At 37.1% G+C, this 20,349-nt stretch overlaps 2 protein-coding genes across 2 annotated transcripts; one reads left to right on the top strand and one right to left on the bottom strand.

Moving 5' to 3' along the window:
- On the top strand, positions 1 to 10,128 carry ddx55 (DEAD (Asp-Glu-Ala-Asp) box polypeptide 55). Its single transcript, XM_030150427.1, has 14 exons — positions 1 to 178; positions 261 to 311; positions 420 to 506; positions 589 to 680; positions 1,653 to 1,715; positions 1,813 to 1,962; positions 2,607 to 2,796; positions 2,943 to 3,025; positions 3,111 to 3,242; positions 3,907 to 3,999; positions 6,247 to 6,361; positions 7,123 to 7,291; positions 7,389 to 7,681; positions 9,217 to 10,128. Exons 1-14 carry the CDS (start codon positions 71 to 73, stop codon positions 9,394 to 9,396), a joined length of 1,806 nt encoding a protein of 601 aa, XP_030006287.1. The 5' UTR covers positions 1 to 70; the 3' UTR covers positions 9,397 to 10,128.
- Positions 9,427 to 14,263, bottom strand: eif2b1 (eukaryotic translation initiation factor 2B, subunit 1 alpha). Its single transcript, XM_030150428.1, has 9 exons — positions 13,969 to 14,263; positions 13,767 to 13,868; positions 12,367 to 12,503; positions 11,686 to 11,802; positions 11,463 to 11,575; positions 11,304 to 11,372; positions 9,916 to 9,991; positions 9,708 to 9,833; positions 9,427 to 9,626 (listed from the first exon to the last, which is right to left on the bottom strand). Exons 1-9 carry the CDS (start codon positions 13,979 to 13,981, stop codon positions 9,471 to 9,473), a joined length of 909 nt encoding a protein of 302 aa, XP_030006288.1. The 5' UTR covers positions 13,982 to 14,263; the 3' UTR covers positions 9,427 to 9,470.
- Between the last annotated feature and the right edge of the window lie 6,086 nt (positions 14,264 to 20,349).

Below are 20,349 nucleotides of genomic sequence, written 5' to 3'. Positions count from 1 at the left end.
ACCCGGAATGAACCGCAACGTGAGGAGCAGTTGTGGCACATTTTAGCACAGAACTTCAACAGTCTGTATCATGGATAACATAACGGACGGGACGTGGGACAGTTTACCTGTTAAACTCAACGACAGCATTTTAGAGACGCTAAAGGAACTGGAATTCACATATATGACACCTGTTCAGGTAACACGAGCACTTTAATGCAGTCTGTAGTCTGTAACAGCACCAGGCAGTGAACACATCATCTGTTTTCTGCCTCTTCCAGTCTGCTTGTATTCCGCTCTTCATGGGGAACAAAGACGTGGCTGCCGAGGCGGTGAGTTCACTAACTTTATATCTAAACTGAGAAAACACTTCACGTCTACCTTTCCAGACCATTACCAGAGCAACTTAACTGAAAATGCTAAATACCATGTTGTTGCAGGTCACAGGAAGTGGGAAGACTCTGGCTTTTGTTATTCCTATTATAGAGCTGCTGCTGAAGAGAGAAGAGAAGCTGAAGAAGATGCAGGTAAGGACATGGTGTTGGTGTCTATGTTTGATGTTAGTGGTGTGATATGTGTAGACTGAGTATCTGCTGGTGTTTTGTGCAGGTGGGTGCCCTGGTGATCACCCCCACCAGAGAACTGGGCCTTCAGATCAGTGAAGTGGTGGGGACGTTCTTACAGAAGTTTCCACAGTTTACGTAAGTGGCAAATGACAACAGACAGAATGGGATTTGTTGTACTGAATCCTGCTCTCTGTTGAAAACTGCATCCCCAGCTGTGGGTGATGTAATTTTCAGCAGTATCTGTTTTTATTGTTAGATATTTTGTGTGTTGTGCATCTAAGATTTAACTTCTGAAAGTTTTATATACCTTACAGCAGTATTTTTCAACCCTGGGGTCGGGACCCCACATCTGGAATTCAAATGGGGTCGCCTGAAATTTCTAGAAATTGATAAAAAAACACACAAAACAAAAAACTTACTAATAAGTAAATACATGGTGAGTTGAGAGAGACAGTCCCAATACATACAAGACATGACAAACTGTGCAGCTGAAACTAAAGCACTGTGGTACTGTTTATCTTTCAAATGTTCATTGTGGTTCAGATGCTGCAGCGCTTTCATAATTCATAGTTTGAGTTATTGTTTCTTTCAGTATTAACTGTCAGCCTTGTAAATCCAAGCTGGACTGACTGTACATATTCTGACCAAGGAAAATAAAATTCTCACTTTGTGCAGTAATCTACACCTGGCTTTTCTGCCTATGTCCATAATAATATACATTATATAGACTAAATGTCATCTAAAATTAACATTTATTTGCAACATAGTATAGCAAACTATTACATAATCAAAAACAAATTAATTTCAGCAAAAAAAAAAAAAAAGTCTCTGTTTTGAATATCTGGGGTCGGCAGAAATTTTTGATGTTAAAATGGGGTCACGGGCCAAAAAGGGCTGGGAACCACTGCCTTACAGTATAGAAAGGGTAATGTGATTTTTTTTTTTTTTAAATTACTGTACAGTCAGTTTATGAAAATATATATAAATATAATTGCAAAGAATGGGATTTGGGTTCAAATTTGTTAAAGTCTAATTTAATCTAGGATCTTAAAGGCTAGTTTAGGCAATGTATGTTTTCTCCACATTTATTATATGTTTCTTTTCCAGGCAGATCTTGCTGATTGGTGGCTCTAACCCTATAGAAGATGTCGAGAAGTTCAAGGAGCAGGGGTATGTGATGAGCACATACAACGTGTTTTTCTTACCCTGTAATCAAATAAGTTCCAAGGGGGTGACTGACATTTCTATGTGTGTATTTGTTTTTCAGGGCGAACATTGTGATTGCGACTCCAGGCCGTTTGGAGGACATGTTCAGGAGGAAGGCAGACGGGTTGGACTTGGCCAGCTCAGTCAAGAGTCTCGACGTGCTGGTTCTCGATGAGGCCGACAGACTGCTGGACATGGGCTTTGAAGCCAGGTACGAAATTAAAGTGAAGATTTTCAGTTTATACTTATTCCGAAGAAATCCACTCAGAAGTTGTTTAAGTATTCAACAAAATGAGTAAAATATGCAACAAATTGAACAAAAATTAGGAAAATAATCAACAAAATAATTAAAATAATCAACACGATGAGGAAAATAATCAACAAAGAGTAAAATAATCAACAAAATAAACAAAATAATCAACAAAGAGTAAGATAATCAACAAAATGAACAAAATAATCAACAAAAAGAATAAAATCAATGAAATAAATAAAACAAACAATGAAATGAATAGAATAACCAACAAAATGTATAAAATATATGATAAATTGAACTAAAATGAATGAAATAATTTTTTTTTTTTAAATCACTGCGAGTGTGTTGTGTTCAAGTACTTTTGTTGTCAGTGAAATGAAAAATGACTGACACTGAATTTATGGTGACCTGCTGCTGGGGTAAAACAGTTTTGGACGTGTTAATTCATCTGCTATAGCATTTTTTTTTTTTTTTTTTTTGCAAATTATGTATGCTGTAAGGGTGCAAATCATCAGCCAACAGCAGCAGAATGTTAATAACAGCATTGTTTATCATTTTAAAAAAAATAAGTTGTTTAAGTGTGTGTTTGTGTCTGTGTCCAGTCTGAACACCATCCTGAGTTACCTGCCAAAGCAGCGGCGTACAGGCCTGTTCTCTGCCACTCAGACACAGGAGCTGGAGAAACTGGTGAGGGCTGGCCTCAGAAACCCCGTACGCATCACTGTCAAGGAGAAGGGCGTGGCTGACACTGTCGCACAGAAGACACCATCTAGACTGTCCAACTATTACACTGTGAGTCACTTTCACACATGGACACAAATAAAACCACTGTTAAAATGCATTTAAGACAGAAAACAGCCGTATAACTTCATGTCATGTTGTATGTTTTCCCCTATACCTTCTACAAGTCTGGTGACGGTAAAGTTGTCTGATTTCAGATCTGTCGGACCGAGGACAAGTTCAACAACCTGGTGGCGTTTCTACGGCAACACAAGCATGAGAAACTTCTGGTGTTTTTCAGGTACGGTCGCGCACCCCTTTTCTTGGCTGAATGTAAAAATACATTTTGGTCACTGACTGAGACGGTTCGTTGTTTTCGTCTTCAGTACATGTGCATGTGTGGAGTACTATGGCCGAGCTCTGGAGATGCTGATCAAGAAGGTCAGCGTCCAGTGCATCCATGGCAAAATGAAAAACAAGCGCAACAAGATCTTTGCTGACTTCCGCACACAGAAAAGGTAACACTCTGTGAAGATACTATTCATTCATTCATTTTCTGAACCCGCTTTATCCTCACAGGGTCACGGGGGTCGCTTGGAGCCTATCCCAGCTACATAGGGGCGAAGGCGGGGTACACCCTGGACAAGTCGCCAGTTCATCGCAGGGCTGACATACAGAGACAAACAATCACTCTCACATTCACACCTATGGGCAATTTAGATTAACCAATTAATCTATTAGTGCATGTTTTTGGATTGTGGGAGGAAGCCGGAGTACCCGGAGAGAACCCACGCAGACACGGGGAGAACATGCAAACTCCACACAGAAAGGTCCCACCCCCCGTCGACTGGTGTTGGAATCGAACCCAGGACCTTCTTGCTGTGAAGATACTAATGCAGCATCAATTCTCTAAATCACTGTATCGTTTTTAATCAGTAGTTAAGCTGATTTTATGTGTATTAGTGATTATTTTATGTATGTAGTAGTGTCCACTGTTAGTTTTCCTGAAATTGTGTTAAAAAATCACTATGTCACCTTGCTTACAATGACCATCGAATCTTAATATACTGAATTGTACTCAATGTTATGTATTGTTTTGCTATATTGATGCTAACACTCAGTCCTAAAAGGTGGGATGAGTCTCCACACTTTGTATTAATGCTGTTTGTGTGTTTGTGTCAGTGGGATCCTGGTGTGTACAGATGTCATGGCCAGAGGCATTGACATTCCAGATGTGAACTGGGTCCTACAGTACGATCCTCCCAGCAGTGCCAGGTGAGTGCACAGTATGGAGCTAAAAGGTTAAAGGATAACCCACTTTGTTATACCTATAGGGAAATGCATTTTACCCATCCTAGTACACATACACTACCTAACATTAGCATTAGCATTAGCACATATAGTAGTGCACATTAGGAGCAGTAGGCTGCCATTGTAGGTACTTGATGACCAACTCTAGATGTTCATCAGCATCATGGTCAAGGGGGAATGAACCTATATATACATGTTTTAATGGCAGTTACATTGTGTGTTATCCAAATCTGTGGCCAAGTATATATGTGTACTTGGGGGATTTCTGTGCCTTGACTTGTTGAGCAGAGAAACATAAATAAATGGCTTCACATTCACAACAGAGCCAAAAGCCCAACTAAATCAATTTATTATGATTAGCCTATAAAGACCCAAAGATCCATGATCATCCAGAACTATGTATTGATCTAAACTGTTTAATACCTGTCGATCCACTAATCCTATCAATACATGTAAATAATTGGTGTAAAATACAGTTTGTCATCTTTTCATGGTCATCAGATATGACCCATTTGGACGTTCAGAGGCTTCGTAGTGAACGTGGAAACACCGTCTTCTTCTACAATATTGATTCACCAGTAAAACCCACGGAGTTGGATAAATGACAGTGGTTGGAGACACTTGATTTATGTTCAGTTAATGAGAGATTTTGCTGAAAAAGTCACATAATCTTCCGTTTTCTCTGTTTCTGATCTAATAACCTTTGAATTTACTCTGAGATTGTATGAACATCTACATGATTCATTAAGTAAATATCGGGAAATACCAGATTTTTACTGAAGAAATGCGAAATAAAGAGGATAATATTACAATAAACAGTGATAAATCACTTAAGAAAGGGCAAATATAAGGGCATAGGGCAAATATAGAGAAAAATTCATTTGCAAACTGCCACAAAAGTTGCACTGGGTCTTTATGAGTTAATTAGACTTTGTCAGCCACTATAATTTACTTCACTGTTGCAAAATGCTGAAATCAATAGAGATTCACAGGTGCAAACATTTGGTAGTGATGCATTTATCATCCAAATAAAATATTTAAAGATAAGCTCACTTACTGAATACTGCTCTACAAACTAAATCTACTTGGTGTAAAAGACATGGGAAAGGTGGGTCATTACTACCAACACTGTTATGGTAATTGTCATATTTGTGAGACCTACGTACAGGGGTTGGACAAAATAATGGAAACACCTTCACCTCAAGATGATAATGCCCCAATCCATACAGCTAGAATTGTTAAAGAATGGCATGAGGAACATTCTAATGAAGTTGAGCATCTCGTATGGCCGGCACAGTCCCCAGACCTCAACATTATTGAGCATTTATGGTCAGTTTTAGAGATTCAAGTAAGACGTCGATTTCCACCGCCATCGTCTCTAAAAGAGTTGGAGGGTATTCTAACTGAAGAATGGCTTAAAATTCCTTTGGAAACAATTCACAAGTTGTATGAATCAATACCTCAGAGAATTGAGGCTGTAATTGCCGCAAAAGGCGGACCTACACCATATGAAATTATATTTTGTTGATTTTTTAAGGTGTTTCCATTATTTTGTCCAAGCCCTGTACATCATGAGCTTGTTTCATGATGATATCTTTTTACCTCCGCCAGGAAGTATTGTGATCGCTTTGCTTTGTGTGTTTGTTTGGGTGTTTGTTTGTTAGCAGGATAACTCAAAAAGTTCTGGATGGATTTTCAGGAAATTTTCAGGAAATGTTGATACTGGCACAAGGAAGAAATGATTAAATTTTGGTGGTGATGGGGGGGGCAACAGATCTGTCTTGGTGGAGGTCTGCGCTCTCTGAGTGCTTTTCTTGTTTTTAAATGTTAGTTTTATTTATTCAGTTCATTTATGTCTTCCCACTCTCAAAGCAGCTTTATAGCATAACAAAATAAACCTGATTTCCATGACATGAAGTTGTCTGTTAACATTCATACTTTCAAACATTAGAAAATTAAAACATTTGTAGGAATGTATAAGAGCCATTTGTGTGTGCTGCATTAACTTGCATTAATCGATTTGCTGGAAATTTAGTATAAAATGATACTGAATGTTTTTCCAATACTCAATAGTGGTTAATGCTTCTGTCAGAGCCATACAGCTGTTAAAGTTTTCTCAGCCCTAATCATTCTTAGCTTAAAAAGAACTTAACTCACCGAGGTATGAAAAACTTCCCCTCATTTAACAGATATTTTTTTGCCTTCTGTCAGTGCCTTTGTTCATCGTTGCGGCCGTACAGCTCGCATCGGTAATCTGGGAAATGCCCTCGTCTTTCTGCTGCCGATGGAGGAGTCTTATGTCAATTTCTTGTCCATCAACCAGAAAGTAAGTTCTTCTCCTCGAGTCTGTCAACTTCCTCTGAACCTGGAATGTGTTTTCTCATTCACTTATCATGGTGCTTGAAATCCTTCAAAGTGCTTGAATTTCTGTGTTGTATTTTCAAAGTTTGGAAAGTGCTTGAATTTCAGTTTAAATGCTTGAAAGTACTTGCAATTCTAACTCTGTGATGTGATTTATTTATTTATCTTTAATGTCAACTCTGCCAGGTTAGATGGCAAGCCATAGCTACTTAGAGAGAGGCAATACATTTTGAAAAATAAAACTTCGTCGAAAAAGAAAATTGCTGGGTGCTCTCAGGTCAACTCCAGGTACATTTTTATCTTAATCTTTGTCTAGGTGTGAGTGTGCCTGAAGAACGCCTGGTGGCTTCCCTTTTTTTGGATAAAATTTTGTGTTCTCCTTTAATTTCTAAGCTATTATGAAACATAATTTTAGTGGAAAAAAAATCATCACTATATATATTCCTGTAGATATGTATTTTGCCCCAGCAATAAGGTGCTGTGCTGGAAAAATTTGAAAATGACCCTTTAAAGTACTTGAAAAGTGCTTGAATTTGACCTTGACAAATGTGTATGAACCCTGATATACTAAATCGTGAAAAGCCAAACAGCCCTGAAATCAGCTGAATCAACCTTCAGGTTTTCCCTGCTTAACTAAAAAAAGTTTGTCAAAATCAACATTGACTGAGTAATACGCACTAGGCCATTCCAATGATAGATGATATAATGCTTGTTTGTATTTTTCAGTGCCCGCTCCAGAAGATGGCTCCTATTAATGATGTTGTGGATGTGCTGCCTAAAGTGAAGGCCATGGCTCTGGCCGACCGCGCCATGTTTGACAGAGGCATGAGGGCCTTCGTGTCTAATGTTCAGGCCTATGCCAAACATGAATGTAGTCTAATCTTCAGAATTAAAGGTAAAATTTAAAAAAATCACTTGACATTTGGATCTTAAATGTTTAACTCTGCACTGTGCATTATTAACAGACGCTGGTGTTGTATATTTCTGTCTAGATCTGGACTTTGCAGCTTTAGCCCGTGGCTTCGCCCTGCTCCGTCTGCCCAAGATGCCAGAGCTGAGAGGAAAAACATTACCTGATTTTATCGAGACAAACGTGGACACAAACACCATCCGCTACAAAGACAAGAACCGAGAGAAGCAGAGGCAGAAGATGCTGGCGGAGCAGAAGGACAAAGACCAGATGTATCCTGTCAAGAAGAACTTCATGAAGAACCAGTCCTGGTCCAAACAGAAGAACAAGAAGGAACGCAGGAAAAAGAGGGCAGACAAAAGGAAGCACAATGAGGTATTCTTTACTCTGTTCTCTGTACTTAAATGTGGGTAAATGAGTCATCTTGATTTATTAATCTTAGTTGTCACACTTATTTTCACTCCTGTATTATAAAAAGACAAAGCGATCAGCATGTCCACACACCCATCTATTATCATCTTTTTGCCAAGATTTTTCACCAAACCTACAATTTATGCGTTACAGTGGCACCTTCCGCTATATAGCAACCTGTGAACCATCAGGGGCTGCTCGAAGAAACACAAACATGATTTATGGAGTACCTCATTGATTATCTATAGAACATTTAAGTGTCCACAGTGGTCTTCTGACCCAATCCATGCTCAAGCCTGACATTTCTTCACAAAACTGGTTAAACAGCAGAACAAACTTAATGCCATGTGATTCTTTGGAACATTATAGTCCGTAACTATTAAGCACATTTTCAGTTTTGTCCTTGGTGACTGTGATGTTAAATCGCCTCCTGTTAGTTACACAATCTGTAAATGATGTGAAAGCTTAGATCCTTTCAGCTAATTCAATATAGTATTTGATCAGAATACACCCAAGGGCACTGTAAAATATACTTTTTTTTTTTTTTTTACTAAAAATACTTAGCAAAACAATTTAAGTGACTTTTCCCCAGCAAGTTTTGTTTTTAAGCTTTTTGAATTTAATTTATTCATTGTAGACACTAACACATATATATCCACCCATCCATCTCTTGAACCGCTTTATCCTCTAGAGCACAGGTGTCAAACTCCGGTCCTCGAGAGCCAGTATCCTACATGTTTTAGATGTTTCCCTCTTCCAGCACACCTGACGGTCGTTATCAGGCTTCTTCAGAGTTGGATGATAGGCTTGTCATTTGAATCAGGTGTGTTGGAAGAGGGAAGCATCTAAAACATGCAGGATACCGGCCCTTGAGGATCTGAGTTTGACACCCCTGCTCTAGAGGGTCGCGAAGGTGCTGGGGTCTATCCCAGTTACCTGTGGGGGAAGGTGGGGTTCACCCTGGATGTGTTGCCAGTTCATCGCAGGGCCGACATAGAGACAAACAACCATTCACTCTCACATTCACACCCATGGGCCATTTAGATTTAACCAGTTAACCTATCAGCGCATGTCTTTGGATGGTGGGAGGAAGCCGGTGTACCCAGAGAGAACCCACGCAAACATGGGGAGAACATGCAAGGAAGGTCTCTGGTTTGAATTGAACCCAGGACCTTCTTGTTGAGGCGACTGTGCTATTCACTGCACCACTGTGCCGCCCACATGCATTTATATATATATAGTAATAATAACTGTCTGTAATTATGTAAATTAGTCTGAAAAATATCTGATCCGAAGGACAAAATCCACTGAAAACCCCTGATAATAATATTCAATGTAATATTATGTATATTTTAGTAATAATGTATTTAAGTGTGCTTCCCTTTGTTGTCTATAGTTAAATTTTTTTTGTGGAAACCCAAACCAAATTTACTACAAAGTAAAACAGTAAGATAAATCTTGAACCTCACAGCTCTCATTCTATCATCGTGTGTCAACAGGAGTCTGATGCAGACGAGGACGACATGAAAGAGCTTCGAAGCGACACCCGCCTCCTTAAAAAACTAAAGAAAGGACAAATCAGCGAGGAGGACTTTGAGAAACAAATAACAAGTTTGTCCAAGCCGAAACACAAAGCAGGAGGAACACCATGCAGCGGCTCAGATCAGGACGACGTCTGACTGGACAGAACTGTACCACAACAACAACTCTTCTCTTTTTGTTAACATTTTTATTCAAGATTTGAGAGGCAAGGTTATAAATAAAGCTTGATGAGTTCATCGCTGACCGCAGAGGGGGTGAGAACTCCAAGGTCAGTGAAGAGGAGAGTGATGAGGGAAGGAGGCGTGTAATCGATCATGGGATGCTCCTCAGACAGATTCTGGACTGTCTTCAGCGTGTCTGCTTTGTACTAAAGACAGAAAAAGAAGACATGTAAAGAAAGATTTACAGTAAACATTGTATGATACAGATACCTTCAATAACGCTGCACCTTAAATTTATCGGGCACGTCCTGCTGGTTGAGCGGATAAAGACGGACAAACTTAAAACTCTCTGCCACGACGTAGAAGGGCTTGTTGTGAGCTTTAGAACACACTGCCATCTGATAAGTGCCGATCTGCAAAGACAGACAATCAGTCTGTATTTGTGGCACAAGCAACATCAATTGAGTATTAATGGAAAATATGACATGAACAGACCTTGTTGATGATTCCTCCGCTCTCCACAACACCCTCTGCACCAACAATAACCAGGTCGACCTTCTCCAACACGTATCTGTAACACAAGACAAAACACTTTCAGAAACGCACTGCCCTGAGTTTATGACAGTCTATACATGTCTATTTATTGGGTTTGTCTGTCCTTGAAACAAAAATCTGACTAAAAAGGCAACAGCTTTAGTTTTTAAGAAACATGATTTTGTGTTCTTATTAAATGTTTTTAACATAACTGCTCGATTGCAAGAACATCCCTCCTATTCTTTCATCTGTCCATCAAAGCGAACCAGATAATGTTAGATGTCTGGATGAGTGAAAGCAATATGCAGCAGGAAATCTGGCCAAAATAAGTGGAGTTAAGGTATTAAGACCAGTCAACAGATCAACTTTTACACCTTTATTATAATGAAACAAACTCCATGTAAAATGTGCAATGTGTTTAGATTTACTAAACTAAAGCTGCAGAGGTGCTAAAACCAAAAATAAAAAATGCCAGAATCTGAAAGCAAGTCTTCCTTCTGCAGCTCCTCCTCAGCCAAATTAAAAGACTAAATACAAAAGACGATTTGATGCAGATTCATGCTGCTTTACAAAAAAAAAAAAGACACTTTTTTTCCAGATCAGAGCATGTGTGTGAAGAATACTAAAAGTAGAAAGCACTCAGAGAGCACAAACCAGCTAAAGCCAAGCTTCATTCCACTCTGCAAATCGGCTTACATTTTTATTTTGCATTTTGAGAGGACAATGATCTAAAGATGCCTCATTTAAAATGTGAAAGAAATTAATGAAATGAAGAATAACGTGAGATATAGTGATTTTTCATTAATCATCTACTGTGATGCTGTCCTTCAACCTTGTGTCAAACTTTTGTCCCATTAAGTCTGGACATAGCATGATGTAAATTAGAATCAAGTCATATGAGTTTTGACAAAATAAAAAGCAGGAATTTTTCCTGACTTTGACCCAGAACGACCAAAACTCTAAACTGTTGTCAAAAAGTCTCACAAAAAAGATGGCAAGGATTTGTGCGAAACTGGATGCTAGATTGTTGACAAGACTGGTTAAAATAACTTCTTTTGTGGAGGTAAAAAACTAATACTTAAGCCGCTTAATATGAAAATAACAATTCAAATTAGTTAAATCAGTTTGTTGTGTAAATGTTCATAATGTCACTAGTTTTGGCTTTTGGCAGTAGTGCTACATAAGGGCAATATGAAGTTCAGACTAGCCCAATACCAAAGAACTGAAGGTGACAGAGGGGAGACAATGCAACTGTTCTTCCTGTGTTTTCTATACTAATACGTCTGTAAAAAGCTCTTTGTAGGCAAATGCTACACACAGAATTTAAGAAAGAAGAAGCTAAGAGTTACCCTACTGCTGCATCAAGGACTACTGTTACTGGAACATTGAGTTTCCTCAGAGCTTCTGCCATCTGCCGCCTGCACCAAGAGAAGGAGGAAAAACTGGTTCAATAAGTGTTTGTCTCTTGAGAATAAAACCAACATGACTTACTGAAATTATTCACTCACCCAGCTGCATCAGGCTGCGATTCAGTGACATAGACAGAGAAGCGTTTCTTCTCAGCTGCAGCTTTTTCCAGCACTCTGAGGACGACTCTGGAGTATGAGTGAGTCAGGATTTTCTGTCATAGGGACAGTGAATAAAAGAAATGTAAATGAGCTGGTTACAGATGAACAAATAATAGAGAGCGGCATCTAAAAAGAAAAAAAAAAGTACTGTGATGTCACTTACAGCACCATCTTTGATGAAGGTGTGACAGAGCTTGGCAACTTTAGCTCTGGACATCGAGATCTTCTCTAGAAACAGTTCTCCTCTCTCTTCCATCACCTTCTTACATCGAGACAGATCCTGCAAGAGTCACAAAAAATGAAGGATATTTAGTACCTGGAAATGTGGTGACAAAGAACGCCCATTATTTCATAAACTGTAGAAAGCTTTTTTTGCTCTCCACACACAACATTTTCAGGTCTGTATGTAAGGGCAACATCAGTATTATCATTTAGTGTTTTGGCCCAGTTGCAAATTTTAATCTCTTTTTGGTTTGTTCGTCGTTTACTATATGATGTATATAAGAAAAAGTTTAAAATGTGCCATTACTTTGTTGTTTGTGATTCTATCTGAAGATACTGATGTTTTTCTTTCAGATGAACAGCAAACATACTTGAAAACTCATGGAACTGCATGTGTCAAAAGGTAACAAATCATCTGTCTAATTCAGTTTTATCTAAAAAGTATACGCTGTATATGCCAAAATACATATTTAATAGTCACAGCATCAGATGAAAGTATCTGATATTATACAGGTGGAAGATCATTAAGGCCATTGAGATATAATGGCAATGAGCACCGCCCAGCTGCTCAGTGAAACATGTAGAGACATCAATGTTGACAGTTTCCGTGTAGGATGCTGACCTGGTGCTCCAGTGATGTGAGACTTATGAAGCGCAGAAAGAGTTCTCCTCCTGAGGACACAGCCACCGAGGAGTCCACTCCAGTCAGGCAGTCTGTGGCCGATGTCAGGCTCTCCCTCAGGCCCAGGATCGTTTCACCTGAGGAGGGGGAGGAGAAGAGACACTGTCAGACCTTCAACAGACCAGTTAACATGACCTGCATTAATCACAGGTAAATAAGAGCCCCAGGTTGTACTTCTCATGGTTTACCTCAGGACCAAGTCATAGCCAGAAAATATCCAATATATAGATGAAAACTGCTGAAAACTAAGGACAGCTGCAGGAAGTGATCAAATTATGAATTGTAACATGATGCTGGTTATTACAGATGATCTGTTGGGTTTCTGTAAATTGGTTTAGAGTCTGGTTTTGACCAACTCGATATGTAAAGCGTCATGAGATAACTTGTTATGATTTGGTGCTATATAAATAAAATTTGATTGATTGATTGATTGATTGATGATAACTTTGAAATATGAATGTTTTCAGTCCAGACATATAATCTTGAAGTCATATTAAAAACATATCAATGCAACTGCACTGTAGGTAATTGTGCAGCTCTACTCACACCTGTATTTATATTTTAGCCATCCGCATTATCTGATTTCTTAAAACAGAAACTAAAGATATTCACAACACCATACTTTCTAATAGATAATGTATTAAACATAAACAACTTTGAACTAGTCAAAGCTAAATATAAGATAGAAGTATCTGAATCCTTAAAATAATCAAAGCATCTATACACAATATTCCAAAGCTAGACTGGATATTTATTGCTGTGATGTGAAATTAATTTTTTCATAGTCAAAGTGAAAATTTCAAATTTCCACAACAGCATTATTCCAAGAACAAATCATATCACTTTTTTCCATTTACATGTTTTGGGTTTTCCATTTTGGAAACACACTTGTATTTTTGGTAATCTGTATGTGTGCAATAGAATTACGAACACCTTTCATTTAGAAGTAGAACATCAGATATGAAAATGAAAGCCAAATCCAGATGTCCACCATGTTATGTTAGCAGAGCTTTTTGATCATAATTCTTTTTGAATGTTTATAAAATTGCATGATATTATAACATAATGATTTTTTTAGATATTGAAAATTGTACTAATGATGGCTGGATGAGACAGAAAATTAGGACTAGTAACTACTGGACTATAAATACCTCAAGAACTGAATCACTGATAACTGCTATACATATCCAGTCTCTGTGCTGCTGTCATAAGTGACATTCAATCCTGATTTAAAGTCACTTTTGAGCTCTTCCATATGGGATTATTTTCATCCAGCTAGTAATATACTTATGACGAACCGGGGCTGATGTAAATAATGATACTGTTGTGAAATAAAATACCTTTGTCTCTCTTGAGGAACTCCAGCAGGGTCCGGATTGCAGCTACTGCAGAGGCCATGTCGGGGTCTTTCCTCATCTGAGCCCTGAAATACTCCACCAGCTCTGAGCCAACCGGGACACAGCGACACATGGTTAATACCTGCACAACTCAACAGAAAACAATGACAGGAAACACACTGACAAGGAGAGCTTAACTGCGTACCTTCTTCATTCATCCTGACTCTCACAAGACGACTTTAAAGGTGAAGTCTTTCTAAAATTAAACCAAACTCTCAGGATTGTTTGACACCAGTCAGAGCTGCTGCCTCGTCACTGCAACTGAAAACACTGAAAGATATCAAAACAGCTGACTTAAATCTCTAATATCGGCGAAAATTTAAGCAAAAACGCACTCAGTATGATATTCCAGGTGAGTTACGCGGTTATTTACTAAGTTATACAAAGTCTGTAGTTGCAGTGTGTTAGCTCATCCACTGATGGAGTTGCGTGTTGACGTGTCGCGAAATGATGACGTTGCTCAAAGTTTGTCGCGCTCCCTTCATGTTCCGTCGGATACAGCGCCACAATTTAAACTTAAGTTTAAAAAAAAATGTAACAAAATAAGAGTTCAATCAAATATATTGATATGTATATAATTTAATTGCTGGTTAATGATTTTTTTAGTAAATAAAAAAATATTTTCACGAAATTCCGTGCTTTCCCTGTCGTGTTAAACCCATTTGTATAGTCACCAGTAGATGGCGACGCTGTAATTTCAGATTTTTTCTGAGAATATTGGCACATTTTAATCAATGATGAATGACATAATTTTGTACATCGACAGGAACTTATTAAAAGTTTTTCACAGTCAAATGATTTAATAATTTATAAAAGGGAATGTTTACCTTTAGCAAATATTTTCCCCCTTTTTTTAATACATGAAAATGAGTATTTAGAAGTTGTAATACAGTATGTATTAGTAAAAACAGATTCAGTGTTTAATGTCACTGATTCTAAAAATTGTAGTAATTTTTGTAGTTGTAAGAGCTTTAACTGCAACCACCAGTACTTATATTACATAGTCTTTAATTTAATTTACATCTGATTGTCATCTTAGTTTTTATCTTTAATTTTATTTCAGTACTTTGACAATTCTCAATTTATTCTCTCTTGATATCCAAGCTTGAAATACTTTTAAGCAAATGTGATACATTTAAAGAAACGCCTTCATTCAGTCAAGCAGCAAACCAAATCATAGTTGTATTGAAATGAAGATGGAAAATAATCCTCTGGTTAACAGTGGGCCCAGTTGCTCACACTGGGTAAATACTTCCTTCGGGTATCTCATTAGTTTTTAAGGAGCTGGCAATATTATTCCACCTCACAACAACAGGATAAATAATATGTCAAAAAAGAAGCGTATGCACATAAACTAACATGCCACTTTATACTTTTTACTTTTGTAATACACCTTTTTGGTAACAGTGTGACTTCATTTTAATGGTGGCAGAGTTGCACCAGATATTTGATTACATACACACAACCAAGGCTCAACCACAGTATTAGGTTATTTAGTATATATATGAAAATCATGTTAAGTATCTAGGTCTGTCTTGAGCTTGATGACAGAGGTAACACGGTTATGGTGCATATTTATGTATAATTATGCCCATAGGAGAATAAATGTGCCCTCTATTTTTATGGAAATACCCCACATACATCATATTATTCTGTGTGCAAAGCTGAGCTCCAGTCAGGAATTTATATCAGGGTGTACTCAACATTTAGAGAGTGATTTCCTTAGGGGCACACACTGTTTAATATGACATTTTACCTGGTGTTGATAACAAAGGAAAGGTCACATGGTCATACAAGCCTGGAGATGGTTATTGTCACTATTATTATATAAGTACAATCAAGTGAAATGCTGGTGTGGGGAGGCTCCATTATTAAAAAAGAAAGAAGGACAGAAAGAAGGACAGAAAGAAAGAAAGAAAGAAAGAAAGAAAGAAAGAAAGAAAGAAAGAAAGAAAGAAAGAAAGAAAGAAAGAAAGAAAGAAAGAAAGAAAGAGCTTAACAGTTATAAATTAAAGGCAAAGATAAAGCATAAAGCACCATATGAATGTAACATAAGATCATTAGAAAGTTTATACATTCACATTAATATATTGATGATTTATCCTCTGGGGAGTTCCTTTTGACTTTGATACAGATTTTGATACAGATGCAGTTTCAATGATGTTTGTGTGGGTCGTTGCCTAAAATTTGTCTGGAAGTGACCATTATGCAATTAAAACAAGGTTTGTATGAATAAAAAGATATGTGTGGACTCTCTCCTATATATGAACTGGCTTTAATAATATTGTATTGTTCTTTAACATCTGGTTTGAAAAAAAAAAACTTCAGCATGTAAGGTATCTATATTATAAAAGCTAAGTCGCCTCTGTGTGTATGTGTGTGTGTGTGTGTGTGTGTGTGTGTGTGTGTCTGGTGATTAACACAAAACCCTTAAAGAGCTGACTGCTGCAGTTTGGCATACGTGTGTATTTTTGATCAAGGAAGACAGTACTGAAAACAGCAAGTTGATAGGACCAATATTTTGGGAGATATTTGTAATTTTGGAATACACTAGCTTTACAGTCATGTTGCTTTGGCCAGAACGCTTTGGCGGTGACTGCTGGACAAATGCAGTACAGCAAGCACGAATACACAACAGCATTAAAATGACCACATCTAGAATCCGTGGATCCCCACGGGTCAACGTGTAAGTGATGAATTTAAAATACGGTTGCAGTACAACCAATTCATCTCAACAAAAAAAAAAAAACACCCTTAAAAATACACCCTAATATAATGTTTAACACACGTCTTACTTGTGTGTTAAACATTATAAATGAACAGTTGTAATTGATACTTCATATGATTACATTTCTGTACACATGACACTGATTACACTTTCTCTTGTCGGAGATGTCCTCCTTTTTGGGATATTTTACCAGTGAATTCAGAGTCAGTGCACAGAAGGGGTTGTATATTTCACAGATGGTAAAGCTCCAAATTTGTAATTTTGGTGATGTATGAATAAAAATTTACTCCAATGGACTACCATGGTCTACAGAAGGTCACAAAATAGGGAACAGACTGTCCTTCTCCACATAAGAGACAGATCTGACCCAGATAAGGCTTTGAGCAGAACATGGACTGTGTGTAGCTACGATATGGATCAGTTCACAAGCAGAGTTTATAAAATTAAACTCAAGTAACCCCTCAAACACTTAAACATCTACCGGGTACTAAGAGCATCTACTGGTTTAAAAAGGTTAATAAGTTTTTATTCACTAATTCTATCAGTACATTGAAATAATTCAGGTAAAATGAGTTTCATCATCATCAAATATGACCCTTTTTGACATTCAGAGGCTCAGAAATTAACACAAAAACACTGTTATCTTCAATAACATTCGTTCACCAGTATGTTTGTAATATGCATGTTAGCTTAATGATATATTTTATTGGAAAAGTCTGTCTCTTTCAGTTTTCTCTGTTATCTTTTATGAACATCTACATGGTCAGGAGAGTGAAAATGGGAAAATACCTGATTTTCACCCAAAAAAATGCAAAATGCAGAGGATAATGTGATAATAAGTAGCGTTTAATCATTTAAGAAAGGTTAGTTTCATTTGGAAGTTACCACAGACACAGGTCTAGGTTTTTAAAGGGTCGAATATTTATGTCCAGTGGGATTCAGTAATCAGTTTGTGACTACTACTAGACCCCCAAAAGTAAATGTGGAGCAAAGACCCTGTCGGAAGTGTTACCACAACAAAAAAAGTGTGTATTTATTTACCAAAATAACCCTGGTTATCTGTCAGTCTGATCATGCATTAAAGCCTTAAGAACAATGTCACTGACACATCTTGGATAAAAAAAACTTAAGTACAGACTGACTGTTCTTCAGTTGAATTGATTTTTCTTTTCAGAGATTTGTCAGATATCATGACATTTTCTTACTCTAATAATCTCAAACTAATTCTATTCTCTTTCATAAGAGATCCTATCAAATGTTGGATATGAAAATAATTGTGGAGGTCTTTAGGGGGATATTAAAACCTCTTGTAATTTTCTTAAATGACTTTTCCTAATCTGGTGGGAAATCACGAAAATAAGATGAATCATCAATAATAACCCAAACATTTCACTTATTTTGTTCACTTAGTTCATCGAAATTAATAAATAAGCACTAAATCAATGATACTTAAGCCTCTATCAATACAGATCAGTATTGGGGGTTTTAGGATGTTGCAAGGATTGAAAAATAGGTTTCATTAAGTTGATGAAGTGTACATATTTCTGTTTTTTTCCAGTTTATTTTTAGCAGTAAATAATTGTCTCTAATAAACATGAACCTTCACACAGCTGACTTATTATTACACAATAGTTATAAATGGAAACTCATACATACATACCTACATACATACGGAGACATAAATTTTCTTTGGTTTTCTTAGCATTAAATGTGAGGTATATTTGGACAGAAATCTAACTTTTTTTTTTTAAACCCATAAAGATCCAGTGCTACTTTTTATGTCAGTTCCCAAATTACATGTTCTCTAACCTTTCTTAAGTGATTTATTACTGTTTATTTATAATATTATCCTCTGTACTTTGTATTTTATCAGTAAAAATCAGGTATTTTCCTGTATTTAATTCACTGATCATGAAGATCGTCATAAAAACTAAGACTGAAGTTGTGGGTTATTATATCAGAAACGGAGAAAACTGAAGGAAAAGTGACTTTTTCAGTAAAATATTTCATTAATGGAACATAAACCAAGTGTGTCCATCCACTGTCACTGATCGAACTCAATGGGTTTTACTGGTGAATCGATGCTGTAGAAGATGACAGTGTTTCCATGTACACTACAGAGCCTCTGAACGTCCAAATGGGTCATATCTGATGACCATGAAAAGATGACAAACTGCATTTTATACCAAATATTTACATGTACTGATAAGATTAGTGGATCAACACGTATTAAACATTTTAGATGAATGGATGGTTTTGGTCTGTGATGGATGATGGATGTTTTTATGGGTTAAATTTTATTTTTATTTAGCAAATCTGAGTAAACAACAGGCACAATCTCTTATTGTGCATCACTGTTTCCAAACCATGTTGACACAAAAACCATTTAATTAAGAAAAAACAATAGGAAAAGAACAAAAAAAATACATACATACAAAAAACAAAACCAAAAATCTTAACCTTGACAAAAATACATGTATGGAACATCCTTCAGTCAGTGCGTCAGTGAGCAAAAACAATACAAAACAACTGATAACTTCTCCTCTGTATGGATTAAGAAACTCAATCCATCCTCTACAACATTTCTCAAGATTTGTGTTTGAAGCCTCACAGTGAACGTCCATTTTTCCATGATAGAAATGTCACGTATCACGTTAAACCAATCTGTAAAGTACGCGGTCCTTGAGAAATCTGATCTAATCTAGTTGAACTTGTGTGCTTCTCTTGTGCTGGGACACCTGGTCACTCATACTACAGTGAATTGTGTGAAAATGGCTCATGACCATGTGGCAGAATAAAAAAAGTGAGCTATGACTGTGGTACAGATAAATAAAGGTATGTGAGTGGGTTTGGGTGGGTTTTCTGTCTTCTGCATGTTTCCACACACACAGACTGACAACAGGCCCTCAAGTTTGAGCACAAAGTTTTTGTTAGATGAGGGAAAATCCAGGTTCTTTGCGCCTCTTTGTTCCCCATCACACACAGCACTGTCTACCATTTATATTTATATTTCCATTATGATCTATGAACTTTGTCCAGTTATATTCACTTCATTAAACACCATGTGATGCAACCAATAATACAAAGTCAAATGTCTTCATCAGGTGGCTGACATGTAAATTACCAGTACAGAATAATAGTTATCTTTTCTATTTATCTATTTTTATTTAAATTAGCTTTACGTGATTTACAGGAAGGTCTGTCTGTCAGCTGGCAAATATACATTAAAGAGCAAAAAACAGGAACAGAAACGCAAAATGGTTTCTGTTACTGAGAACTTAAAGAAATCTTTACTATATAAGGAAATAAATGAGACATCAATACAGTACAACCAATTTGTCTCAATTAAAAAACATCCTTAATTACATTAAATGTAATTAAATATTTGTCTAAATACATGATTTTGTGCCATCTGTCTGTAACTGGGACACCTGGTCACTCATACTACAGTGAATTGTGTGAAAAGGGCTCATGACCATGTGGCAGAATAAAAAAAAGTGATCTGTGAGTGTGGTACAGATAAATAAAGGTATGTGAGTGGGTTTGGGTGGGTTTTCTGTCTTCTCCATGTTTCCACACACACAGACTGACAACAGGCCCTCAAGTTTGAGCACAAAGTTTTTGTTAGATGAGAGAAAATCCAGGTTCTTTGCGGCCTCTTTGTTCTCCATCACACACAGCACTGTCTACTATTTATATTTCTATTTCCATTATGATCTATGAACTTTGTCCAGTTACATCCACTTCATTAAACATCATGTGATGCAGCCAATAATAGAAATAACCATATTAAAAACA

Source organism: Sphaeramia orbicularis, chromosome 12 (genome assembly GCF_902148855.1).
Source record: "Sphaeramia orbicularis chromosome 12, fSphaOr1.1, whole genome shotgun sequence".
Lineage (NCBI taxonomy): Eukaryota > Metazoa > Chordata > Actinopteri > Kurtiformes > Apogonidae > Sphaeramia > Sphaeramia orbicularis.
The sequence above is the reverse complement of the archived record's forward strand: the minus strand, read 5'-3'. Positions and strand labels throughout refer to the sequence as shown.

Bases quoted from the DNA above. Each gene is read 5' to 3' on its own strand.
- ddx55 (XM_030150427.1), top strand. From the start codon at position 71: ATGGATAACATAACGGACGGGACGTGGGACAGTTTACCTGTTAAACTC. The intron at 4,000-6,246 runs GTGAGTGCACAG...GCCTTCTGTCAG, and splicing joins GATCCTCCCAGCAGTGCCAG to TGCCTTTGTTCATCGTTGCG. The intron at 7,292-7,388 runs GTAAAATTTAAA...ATTTCTGTCTAG, and splicing joins TCTAATCTTCAGAATTAAAG to ATCTGGACTTTGCAGCTTTA.
- eif2b1 (XM_030150428.1), bottom strand. The intron at 11,373-11,462 runs GTGAGTGAATAA...CTCTTGGTGCAG, and splicing joins TCGCAGCCTGATGCAGCTGG to GCGGCAGATGGCAGAAGCTC. The intron at 9,627-9,707 runs GTGCAGCGTTAT...TTCTGTCTTTAG, and splicing joins ACGTGCCCGATAAATTTAAG to TACAAAGCAGACACGCTGAA.